The 12,822-nt window shown below is 43.2% G+C and overlaps 2 protein-coding genes across 2 annotated transcripts in view; one reads left to right on the forward strand and one right to left on the reverse strand.

Annotated features, from left to right (window-relative positions):
• CCDC18 (coiled-coil domain containing 18) overlaps positions 1-9,854 on the forward strand; it is a 205,264-nt gene extending 195,410 nt beyond the window's left edge. The window contains exon 29 of the mRNA XM_056844003.1: positions 9,841-9,854. The gene's annotated coding sequence lies outside the window, so the exon portion shown is untranslated. The remainder of the gene's footprint in view (positions 1-9,840) is intronic.
• The window catches only part of BCAR3 (BCAR3 adaptor protein, NSP family member), an 81,647-nt gene that overhangs the window by 8,090 nt on the left and 60,735 nt on the right, over positions 1-12,822 (reverse strand). Inside the window, exons 4-7 of the mRNA XM_056843993.1 lie at positions 9,933-10,375; positions 9,321-9,421; positions 4,495-5,123; positions 338-453 (exon numbers count right to left, since the gene is read on the reverse strand). Coding sequence (XP_056699971.1) covers positions 338-453; positions 4,495-5,123; positions 9,321-9,421; positions 9,933-10,375 — 1,289 coding nt within the window. The remainder of the gene's footprint in view (positions 1-337; positions 454-4,494; positions 5,124-9,320; positions 9,422-9,932; positions 10,376-12,822) is intronic.

The raw sequence follows: 12,822 nt of genomic DNA on the forward strand, positions 1-12,822 counted from the left end.
ATAGCTAACCTGCCCAATAAACATCATTACTATTAGTCGCCAGTATTAATGCATATGGGCAAAGAAAGGTCATGACAGAAATACTTTTACCTTGAGATCTAAAATAAGCCCCAACCATTTCTTCAGGCAGGCTGCTGTTTTAAGTAGAAGGTATGAGAAATACATATGGAGACAAAAAGCAGCAATTTGTGCAAGGGGAAAATATTTAATAATTAAATTGCCCCTCCTCATTTCGCCTACGCTTCCTCAGGGGGATCTTTCTTAACTCAGACGTCCCAAGCAAGCAATGAAACAATCAAAAAAGCTGAGAAATACATACATCAAAGATGATATTTACCTTTCAATAATGTCCAGGCGCAGTCGGTGGCCAAACGGTAATGTAATCAGTTCCAGGCCTGAATTCACCCCCATGCTTCTCCTCGTCTCTTCAGAGACCTCTAGGATCCTAGAAACCTGTCAAATGCAAGAGTTCACACAAGCAAAGTCAAGGACACTAGCCATAGAAAGAAGAGGGTCAGAGAATTTAAAAATACATCTGCAAACACAATATTGTTCCAGTCGAGCACCCTTAAGATTGTGCTCTTTGTAAAGCAGCCATTTCCACCAGAACTGATCTCTGTGTTCTGGAGATCAGTTGTAATTCCAGGACTGCTCCAGGCTCTGCCTGGAGGTTGGCAACCCTAACTGTGAACATTATAGGTTTCTAATGGCGTTTTCTGGTCTGGTTCCCCCCCCTTCCACCATAGATCACTGCATGAACCTTATTGACACAGGCAGGGCCTTGCTTATAACCACAGCCCCATGATATATTACAGTCCAATATACGGCAAGGTTTACAGCCACCAACAGCTGTTACAAGTTATAATGGCAGTTATATTTTACCATAGATAGATAGATAATTTATTTGCGGCACTTAGCCAGTCAAAACATGATAAAACGGAAAGCATGGACTAATAGATTCTTACAATCAAAGAATTACAGTCCGAGTCTTAAAACATTTTAAAAACATTTTAAAAAAGAATTACAGCTGGGACACATCTGTCAATTGCGCTGTTCTAAGGCGACAAATTTTCATTGCTGCTAAACAAAATTTTGCAACCTGAAGAGTGGTTGAAGGATTACCCCCTTGTAGGAGCATCTCAAACCTTTCACCTGCCCTGTCAGGTCTCAATATATTTTACCACATTATCCAGGTTATGCTCATTAGGGATTCCAGCTCCTCTGTGTTGTAGGCAGGTGGCACCAAGTGTCATTAGTACAATGATCCCCCTCTGCTTAATAATGTAATCAATAGGCTATTTGGCTTAACTGAGCTCATCAGGGCCCCAGCCTGTGACTATAGAAATGTGATAACAGGAAAACAGGCCCATTCCTCCAAGGTGCCATTTAAATGGGACATAAATATAGATTAAACTCTCAGAGTAGAGAGCTCCTAAGTAATGGGCAGAAGTGCCGGAAAGATCTCACTCCCAGTGCCATGGACCAGCTAATGCCAAAATGATTTACAGAATCATCAAACAGGCTGTTGTTTCTAACAAGCCTATAATTGCTTGGGGGAGGGTGGTACATGAGGGTGCATTCAAGGCAATGTCATTGAGCTGAGGATAACAAGAGGGGAGATAAACCTGTGAAGACAGGTGGACATAATGCCGGTTGACCCTTAAAAGTTGCTGGGCAGGGATTCAAAAATAATAGGTCATTTTCATGGAATGAATGAGAAATATGCCACAGCAGTAAAAGAGGATTGTTTTAATGCAGACAAGGGGGGAAATCCAGACGCTACCAAGTGCTTCCTGATGTTAACTTCACCAGCAACAGTAGCTTCAAAACCAGAAATGAGACATTTAAAAAGGCACTTAAATGTCACTGCAAATGTTGGGAGATGCCACTATGTGCTGTACACTGGTTACCATATCCCACTATCTGAACCACACCAAGCCTGCTAATATATCTGGACTAGCAACGATGAGCATGGTTGATGGGTCAGCATGTCCAACCTCAGCTTACCTGCAAGAGCAACTCAACTGATGAATAAAGTTGGATGTCTGGAATCATCCTTATGGTATATCTTCACCACCTGTTACATCTCAGGCCAGATCCGGAGATCATGAAGAACAGAATACTGCTGGCTGTAGCCTCACTACTACTGCTTTGTGCTTGTGGACTGCAAACATGAAAACACCCCAGGGCACAGAGGAACAAACTAATCCAAAAAGAAACCCAAGGTGGTGTGGATGTCACTTCAGGATTATTCTGAAGTAGCATTCCTTTATCTTGCAGGAAGCCACAAGTCCCTTGTAAGGTCTAAGGGGTCCTTGGTGATCTTGCTTCTCGTTCTTTCCCACACTACTATTCTGGAATAGCCTCTCCGAAATGCACTGTTAGTTAAAGCCAAATAGCTTTATTTCTGTGAACAGCTCTGCATATTTCAATGGCAGCTCCATTAGAGGGCAGAATAGATTAGGAGAAGCTCCAAATACACTGCCAGTGGCAACCTCCTCTGTGACCAGATGTCATTTGGGCTTGTATCACAACTGAGGAGGGATCAGTATGGACCCTGCCTGAAGCCTGCATTCTAGCTTTTATACCCTCATTCTAGCTTTTATACCCTCACCTACCATCGGAATACCCAGAATTGTTTCTAGGGCTCTCCTGAACAATATGGCTGCCATCTGTTTCTTGTGCCATTTTTATCTTTCACAGACACGAAAAGCATTCCCACTGGCTATCTAATACTAGCCTCTGTCTTGGGACAGGAAATCTCACCATTTGATAACTTTATCAAATAATGGCCAGTTCCCCTCCCCAACCCATTCAGCAATTATTATTTTCCAGTTAACCATTTATCAAGATTTAAGAGTTGCTACCCATTTGCCCAGGGACAGTAGCGCTTCCTTATTGGCTAAAAGCATGCCACAACCTTGATCCAGCTGTAGATGTGTGGGTCAGCATCAGTCAAACCATTAGTGGTAGCCCCAACTATCTGCAGAGCTGAATCCAGTTCCCCTGCTATCGTTCTCCTGACCAGATTATCAGTGCTATCAAAACTGATCTTCCCAAAGGTGGCTGCACGGAACGGGCTGCTGAAGGATTTCTTTTCTGCATTAAGGTGCAAGCAGAACTGTACTGAAGATCCCAAACAGTATTTGTTATCATGCAATATTTCCCCTCTAAAAATGTGGCAATGCCTATTCCAAAACCAAGATCCTGCTCAATGTCTACTCAGAAGAGAATCTCCTTCACCAAGGCCCCTCTTTCTTGCGCTTCTTCAGTTTCAGTATTTTTAGTCTGATTTGCTTCCTGTTCTTTCCTGGCTGGCCATTTCTTTTGTGGTACTCATGAATAAATAGCTAATTATCAGCTCTTGGGAGCAGGATAATTTCTTTTCTTTTTTAACTTGGTGGCAAGCCAAAGCACAGCTCATCACTGTTTATTTTATTGTCATCATCCTAATGTGATTACAAAATAATGGTCATGAAAAGTGAAAAAAACAAACATCAGTGACTGGGCTTGTTACAAAATCAAAAACCTCAGTTCTCAAGCCCCCTTTATTCATGAATGCCATCAGCTGGCAGAAAAAGGAATTAATTAGTAATGCTGAAAATATTTTAAAGGGACAGTAGTTCTGGGAAGTCTGATTAGGATTTCAACTGTAGACATTGGATGGACTGATGCTGCAACTGGATTTTAAGTTTAAAAAACCTGCCACAAATCGGGGGAAATCCACAGAAAATACTGGCTTGCACTGAGCTGACCACAGCATAATCCGTATTGTCCATTTAAAAAAAAAAGTGACCAAATCGTGGCACAGACTAAACAACTAGTATGGAAGCTTCCTAAGGCTATACACATTATCTGTCAAGTACCCATCTATCCTGCTCTTCCACAAGGGGAGCTCAGAGTGGCATACATGGTTCCTTAGTTCTGGATGCTACATTTGATCAGGAGCTAGAGGTGCCGCACCAACATAACACAGCCTCAGCTCTTTAGCTGGCTGGGGATATGTGTGCAGAAGCTATCACAGTATATTATGTCCACAGCTCGTTCTTCGAAAAGGTCCAGACACATTTTGGGCTCTAACTACTGCACAAGACAAAACACTAGGACAGTCTGAACTATAGTGGCTGTTTCTTTTGTAAGATCAGTTTAAAAAGGTAAAGGTCCCCTGTGCAAGCACCGGGTCATTCCTGACCCATGGGGTGATGTCAAATCCCGACGTTTCCTAGGCAGACTTTGTTTACGGGGTGGTTTGCCAGTGCCTTCCCCAGTCATCTTCCCTTTACCCCCAGCAAGCTGGGTACTCATTTGACAGACCTTGAAAGGATGGAAGGCTGAGTCAGCCTTGAGCCAGCTACCTGAAACTAACTTCCGTTGGGATCAAACTCAGGACGTGAGCAGAGCTTGGACTGCAGTACTGCAGCTTACCGCTCTGAGCCACAGGGCTCTTACGTAAGATGTTATTGCCTTGTTAAAAGAAACACAGATTTAGTTTACCTTGCAATCCATTCTTAGTATATGCAGTGCAATGGTCTTTGCTTCGCTGTTCGTCAACAGTTCCTTCACCCTTTTTAACATTGCCACCTCCAGGGGTTTGTTTTCTGGAGGAAGGAGTTTGGACTCGAAAGCATTTGGTCTGAAACTGGAGACCATCTCAAGAATGGGTGTGACAAATGTGCTGCTCCCTTTGCCTGTTTCAGTCTGGGTTGTTAGCGGATCCACAGAGTTCAAAGAATCATTATCTCCCAGGATCAAGTAGCTTGTTTCCGAATTCCTAGACGAATGCGTCCCATTCTCCTTAGCTGTCAGATGCTCTACAAAGCTGTTCTTCTGACATAAAGGTTGCTTTGTCACACTACAGTCTGTGGGAACAGCTGCATTAAGTTCACAATAGAGCACCTCCGGGCAGGGCAGCGGCCTCAGAAGGGGTGCTTTACTGGGCTTGGGTGGAGGCCTGGGATATAGCTGGCTGTCTGAACCCCTGACAGCATCATTAATTTGCAACTCGGAAGCAAATCTGTGAAGCATCAATGGGCTCAGGGCAGGTTCGCTGCCAGTTCTGTATGCTGGAGACTTTGGACAAGGGCTTAATTCACCTTCAGGTCCCTGAGCTGGATACCTTGAACCTGGGTTTTAAAACAAAAACAGATTTTAACAAAGTGACAAATCACCAAAATTAAGAGCAAGGGAAAGGGGATATCCTCAAGGTCTAGATCATAGTACTTGGAGCCACCTGATTTGGACAGGGAGAAGAAGAAGAAGAGTTGATTTTTTATATGCCAACTTTCTCTACCACTTAAGGAAGAATCCAACTGGCTTACAATCACCTTCCCTTCCCCTCCCCATAACAGATACCCTGAGAGGTAGGTGGGGCTGAGAGAGCTCTAAGAGCTGTGACTAGCCCAAGGTCACCCAGCTGGCTTCATGTGTAAGAGTGGGGAAACCAACCCAGTTCATCAGATGAGCGTCCACCGCTCATGTGGAGGAATGGGAATCAAACCCGGATCTCCAGATTAGAGTCCACCTCTCCAAACCACCACTCTTAACCACTACACCACGCTGGCAGGAACTGTGGTAGGCTTCCCTTCAGATCCAGACAAATTTAGTAGGTGGAGGATGAGGAAGCCCACAAGAATTGCTGACCTTTTGATTTTTCCTTTCATTTTAGCCCACCTTCCTTCCCTGGAACAAAAGTCCTCCTGTTCTGAATGCTGGGAGGCAGAGAGGGTTCCCCATGTTCTCCTATCCAGGAACTGGCCAGGCCCAGATGCGCTGAGCAACACTGATGCACAAGTGCCTCCAGACCATACTCACAAAACAACCATTTCCCCCCAGGAAGTAAAGGTATTAAAAAGTAATCCCCCCTCCCCAACCTACATGTGGTGAAAGCTGGACAGATCAAAAAGATACTTCTTGATTTTGGGACTGTCAGGCATACCCTGTCTTCTCTCCCCTCCCCACTCCAGTGCATGTGCACAAGCAGACTGTACCATCAAGGCAGGATATTGCAAAGATCAGGAGGATTTTCCCCATTAAATTCTGGTCCTCTTTTCTCAGAGCCCAGATCTAAATTCCTCACAGCTATTTTAGCAGTCTCAACTTGTGTCCAATGGTGGAGAAAATTATTTTTCTCCTGGATGACATAGATCCTTATGTCACTTACCTTGTATCTTTGGACATACAGGCCGCCATGAAGATCTAACCTAGAGCCAAAGTTGAGGCCTAACCCATTGCAGTATGTCTTACTTCTCTGTGTCTTTGAGCCAGGATTTTCAACTGAATTTCAATCTCATTTTAATTTGTTTTAATTGTCATCTCTGATCATTCTTGTGTTTTATATTCCTCTGATTCTCATTTCTCCCCCCCTCTGATTTTTATTCCTCTGATTTGCACTTTTCTTCTTATTATTGTAAAGGCCTTTGGCCATATGCAATAAACTTCTCCTTCATTCTCTGCATGGATTAGGAAATTTGTGTGCCTCTCCCAAATCTCTATGCAGCCCTTTGGTCCCTCTGTGCACTGCACAATGCTGAAGATTTAGATCTTGAGCAACTTGGACAGCTAAGTGAGGGAGGGCTCAGTAAAGATACAGGAGGCACAGACACACAACCTTGTGTCCTGGTGTGCTACTTCCCAAGGTGATATTCAAACCAAGTAATTTCATACCAAGAATATTTTTGCAAGCATTTATTTGTTTATCTTTTATTTTTAATAAGAGCCTACAACTGTTTACTTGAGTACAACTTCCCAAGGTGAAGCAAGGGAATAAACAGGGTTCCAGTGAGTCCTACAGGGATTCCAACACATGCGGAGCTGGGCTCATGCATAGGGAAGATCATACTCAAATTGCTTCCCCCACAGAACCTTCCATAGCTGACACAGTCTTTGTGCCAATGCTGTAAGCCACCCTTGGGCCATACATTTCTTTCCATGATTATCACTGTTTCCTGGGGATAAAAATGTTTCACATTATCTGAATTCTTCCCAGTGCCACACACTCTGTATGATTTTAAGATGCATCATTCATAGACAGTAAAGTGGCAAACTCTGCCAGTCCTCCCCACAAAATCACAGAAAGACAAAACAGCTGTACTGCCATGTCATACTTGGGTGACTGTGATAAATCCCCTTATCCCTGAAGCACATACAAGCTGTACAGTCACAGAGAGAAAATCTCCAGGGCTGGGAATAGGAGCAGGTTTGTAACCAGCTCTGATGGGCAGCAACAGAAACAAGGGCTTGTGACTCACTAGGAAGTGTGCCACATTTTGCAAGAGAGGAAAATGTTCTAGAAAGGGAGCCTGAGAGCACAAGAAGACAGGGCAAGAACGAAGGTCAAGGGCATTGCTCATGGCTCAAAGCCAATTGCCTTCAGAATTCAGGGAAATACCTACCAAGGCCTTTAAGGCAACAGCAGCCCCTAACTGCCTAATTCTTTCCCCAAAGGCTGCTTTGAAAGGAACACAGGAGCAGGCAAGGTCCCTCATCTAATCCAGCCATCACCCTTTACTTCCCAATCTTTGGCTTCTTGTAATTGTTGGGGTGGTGGAATAGGAAGAGGGGAAGCATGCCAGGGACAAAAGATCCTTTACCCCTCCATTCTCTCATTCTTCCTTCACGTCAAAGCGGATTCAGGCAGTGTGGATCACAACACCAAACAGCGAACAATGCCATCCATCTCCTCTCAGACCCACATGTCTAAAGCTAATAATGTTGGTAATGTTCAGGATTGGGTGCAGTTCATGCTAAAACAATTAAAGTCTTCATCTAGAAGACAATCAAAATTCAGCACAATACTGAATTCTAAATACTAGTCTGTATAAATTAAGCAAAATGGGCTTGTTTTCTGCTGTTCTGCAGGCTTTGTTCGCTTAGAGCCTAAATGGCTGTTCCATCAATGTAACAGGACACACAAGTTCCACCAATGAAACAACATTTCCATTTCTGGAGGAAGGAATGATGATTTTAACCAATTCCACTCCCACCCCCACATTGTTCCAGAGAGTGGGGTCGACTGATCTACAGGAGCCCAATTTTGAGCAAGGCACAGAAGGCTGCAGTGGAGTAGGGAAGCTGCCTTCTTCTACCGTGATGCCACTCACGCTGCTTAGAATCCAAGCTATTATGCACACCTTTGTTACTAATTTATTATGACTAAGTTCTTCTGGCTTTGAAATGGTTGAAATTGTTACTGATTCATTCTGGCATTGCTAGTAATGAGGAAGAATAACAAAGCTATTTAAGGTGATGAAGCTGCCTTACAGTGTAATCCTTAGCAGAGTCAATGGACTTAGAAAAGTGAAACTGCGTAGGATTGCATGGTGAGTCTACCACCACTCTAGCTTCTGAAGCTTCTGCCAATACATTTTCCAGCATACTTCTGAGATCTAGCAGCTAGCTTTTAAAAAATGAAATGATTCTCAGGAAACTCAGTTCTGTGTCTAAAGCCACGTTATTTGCCTTCTGCGCTTTCCCCAAGCTCCCTGCATCTCAGCATCTACCCAAGCCCCTGCAGTGCTCCGAGAGTGAGAGAATCAGCGACATGTCAGCACTCCTGCCTCCATTTGTATCTGCGTTTCTCACAAGCTGCTCTTTGGATCCCAAAATGACAGCAATTGTTGGGACAAGAGACATCTAGCATAGGTTAAGTACCAATGTTATTCACTGACACCCCACTATTCCTACAACATCATTCTCCTCCAGTTTATCCTCACAACACCAACCCTATGAGGCATGTTAGGCTGAGAGTGGATGACCGGCCCATCACTTCTGAAGCGAGCTTCTGTGGCAAAGTGGGGATTTGAACCTGGGTTCTGGTCTGCCACTCCTACCACTACACCATTCTGGGGCTCATATTCACAACAATGATACTAATTATTGTTTCTACAGCACTTGTAAGAGTCATGCTTCATACACACTCTTGACCATCCTATTACAACAGTCCTATAGGGTAGGCTTGTTAGTGAGTTCTTGGCTGAGGTGAAATCTGAACCTGGGACTTTGTGGTTTACAGCTCACACTTTCAGCCGCTGATGTTGTAAGGGTGGCATCAATTCACTCTACAGGCACAATAACAAGCAGTGCCGTCCTAAGCAAAGTGAGTCTGTTCTAAATCCACTGACGTCATTGGGCTTAGACGGATACAACTCTGCTTAGGATGGCACTATAGGTTGCAGATGGCAACACGAAAGAAAACCTTTCTGTCAAAACTAAGGAAGCCCTGCTGAGGCCATTATCCATTACAACAAGCTAGAAACGTACACATCTTTAAGGAAATCTTTCAGCTTAATATCACCATCTCTCAAATCCCTGGTCAGACATACCTATTGGCAGATAGCTTTCTGACTGATGGGCCTTTAGAGGGAACCTTTTCTCTGGCACATGGTCCAAGCATGCTGGATGGCTGCCACTCTTTTCCCTGTTTCTGAAAAAAGGGGGGAAATGGTACAATGTAATCCACTGTCTGAGATCAGGTTAAAATGAGTCCTCACCAATTAATCAATCAACTAAAGCTTTAGTTAGCTGATCTACCTATTCAACCTAGGAAGAATTTTCTAGCAGTTAAGAGTTGTTCCTCAGTGGAACAGGCTTCCTCGGGAGGTGGTAAGTGCTTTTTCCCTGGAGGTTTTTAAGCAGAGGCTAGATGGCCATCTGTCAGCAATGCTGATTCTATGATCTTAGGCAGTTCATGAGAGGGAGGGCATCTTGGCCATCTTCTGGGCATGGAGTAGGGGTCACTGGAGGTGTGTGGGGGAGGTAGTTGTGAATTTCCTGCATTGTGCAGAGGGTTGGACTAGATGACCCTGGTGATTCCTTCCAACTCTATGATTCTAACCTTGCAGTGTTACTTAAAATAGTACCTTAAAATAATACCTCATGGAAATCAACTATAGTCAAAGCACAATCAGGTCTTTTATGGAACAAGTTGGCAGTACCTTAAAAGGTTTCCTCGGATTGAATTCTGCTCCTGGGCCTGCCGGTTGCACATATTAAGGCTGAGTCTCTTGGGAGGTTCCACTTTTCCTTCAGGAGCGCTGCTCTCTCTTTGCCTCACTGGAGAGGCACCATATTTTTCCTCCAGACACCTCAGTGGAACTGTCCTGTTGATGGGCTGAAATATAATTGCTCCACTCTGCTTTGATATTGGCCGGCGGTTTCCCACGTAACACCGGACCAGGCCAGGGATGCTGTCAAAACTTTCATCTTCAAACTGGTACTGAACACGACAATAAGCTTCATTAAGCCTCAGGATAGTTTTACTGATCTTGAAATGCTGAGAGCTATTTTTCCACTGGCAGGTAAGGACAAAGTTCCCAGGGCTGGAAAGAGAGTCCCGTAGCAAGAAATCTCCATCTCTCTGAATGAGGATTTCAGCCAACTTTAAAAGAGAAAACCAAACACACTTTGAATCAAAACAAAATTAGTCCATATTGGACTTTCATGCTAATCCCCCCTTTATTTTACTGAAACATTCAACACAAATTATTTTTATTATGATTCATTTATTTATTACAGTTAAAAATGCAACATCCTCTATCGAAAAAGATCATACATTTGAAATACAAAAGAACATAAAAATTCTCTGGACATTTATAGTTCCTATTGTAATATATCACAAATTTGAACGAATATTCAGCAAAACACTTACTTGGAAGTAGATTCTCAGTGATTTATATTAGTTCAACGTTTTAATCACTACACCACACTAGGTCTGACACATGTTTACTTCTGAGCATGCATGTACAGGACTGGGCTGTAGATTACCCTCCCTTCTCCCTTCCCAAGCTCATCTCCGTGTTTATTTTAGTGATGTACTAGACTTGAATCACCCATAATTCATTGCTACTTTTTGTTTATTGATTGATTTGGGGCAAAGATTTTTTTCATTACTTGTAAGCAGCTTTGGGTCCCCTTGGGGAGAAAAGTAGGTTATAAACATTTAAATAAATAATCAAACAAATAAATATTCTCCCTCATCTGGAAATGTTTGTCTTTCTCAGACACTGAAATCTGAGCTACTACCAATAACTTTCTCAAAAACATTCTCTGTTTTATGTTTGTGCCTTGTAAGAACCATCAAGATTACCCAGTCAGCACAAAAAATGTGAGTGGATTAGGAATGGAAGCAGAACCCAAAAGATAGCCTAACCAAAGTAACGAAGGAGATCATTTGGATTCTTATTACTCTGAAGTAAAAACCAATCCATTTTTCTTAAATCCAGCAAGAGGAAAGTTTTTGATGAGCATCTGGCTGACCCCTTATCCACACATACACATTAGCACAAGGTTTCTCATCCAATTCTAAGCAGGAAACAGTCTTATGAATTAGAAGGCTCACAGGACTCTGAGTTCGTTGAGAACCATGATTCTGCTTTCCTTGATGTTAATCTTTCTGAAGGTTTGCCTAAGGATTGTGGATGGCTCTCTCACTACAAAAAGTGAATTGCCATTTGGATATGTACTGTACTCAAACTCCCAGCGATTCAGTAAGGGGAGAGTGTTATGCTGGTATTACTATCCCCCAGGTTCACTTTGTTTTCAAGTCACACACGAATGTCTGATGCCCTTTCAATCTCTCTAATGCAATGAATTACATGTCGCCTGTAAGAGCTCCCTTTCATGGTATCAGTTAATCCCCAAAGCTCCTTGCAACAATATTCCTTTATTTTATTTTTTGCTGCTATAAAACTAACTCAGATCCTCTTTTTGGCATTGACTTCTGGGTGCAAACACCAGTCTATAAAGGGAAATAATTAGCATCAAAGTGTCAATGAGGATGCAGAGCTCTATAGCACACATACAGTTTACAGCAACACTCTGTGGGAAGAAACGCTTCCCCCATGCTACAAATCAGTTTTTTCAGAAAGCAATGGAGTGGTGGTGGGGAAATCAACTTTTTTTTCTTGTGGTCTACCAGGAAACTCCCTAAGTATGATGAAGACACCCAGCTGTTTTTTTTTTTCCTTTTCATCTGCATCAAGTGAGCTGGTAGATACTCTGGACTGATGCCTGAAAGAGAGAATGGGCTGGATGAGGGCCTGTCAATTGAAGGCAAATCCCTGTAAGCCATACACACTGTTGGTTGATGGGGTTAACCCAAGGCTGAGGTATCAGTCTGTATTGGATGAGGCTCCACATCCTCTGAAGAAAGAAGCTCATAGTCTGAGGGCTGAAATTCCAACCTCTAATTATCCTTTTAGTATCAGTTAGATCTGCAAGCAATTATCAGGTGAAGTTGTTTAACTTCTTGCCATGAACATCTCGGACTGCCTATTTCCATTAATTAAACCTCTGCTAAAGGGACATGTCCTCCCGCCCCCCTCCTGTCCAGTTGGCAACCTTATTTGAGGATGCTATTTTTTCCAGATGTTCAGATGGAGACACCAATCTTCTCTGTGGTCCACAACACTTATTATCAACTTCATCTAGGGGTCTGGGGGGGGGAGGTAGTTGTGAATTTCCTGCATTGTGCAGGGGGTTGGACTAGATGACCCTGGTGGTACCTTCCAACTCTATGATTCATCTTGTTTGCCCACCTGATCCCTTCCTGGAAAGGTGAGATGTGGCCAACGTTATCCATGTCCTAATGAAATCAAGGTTGGACTGCTACAATGTCCTTTATATGGAACTGACTTTGAAGATGGTCCAGAAACTTCAACCACATATAAATCTAATGCCTCTGTGTCTGACATAATGCCTTTTTTATTAAGCGACAGGGATCCCAAGGCTACATTGTCAGTGGCAAGATTTATTTCAGTCCTTATATCCCTCAAACATTAGATTCACACTGCTCAAGATCAATGGAAAGAAACGTCAACCCTAGTG

The sequence above is a fragment of the Euleptes europaea genome, chromosome 2, assembly GCF_029931775.1.
Source record: "Euleptes europaea isolate rEulEur1 chromosome 2, rEulEur1.hap1, whole genome shotgun sequence".
In the NCBI taxonomy this organism is placed as follows: domain Eukaryota; kingdom Metazoa; phylum Chordata; class Lepidosauria; order Squamata; family Sphaerodactylidae; genus Euleptes; species Euleptes europaea.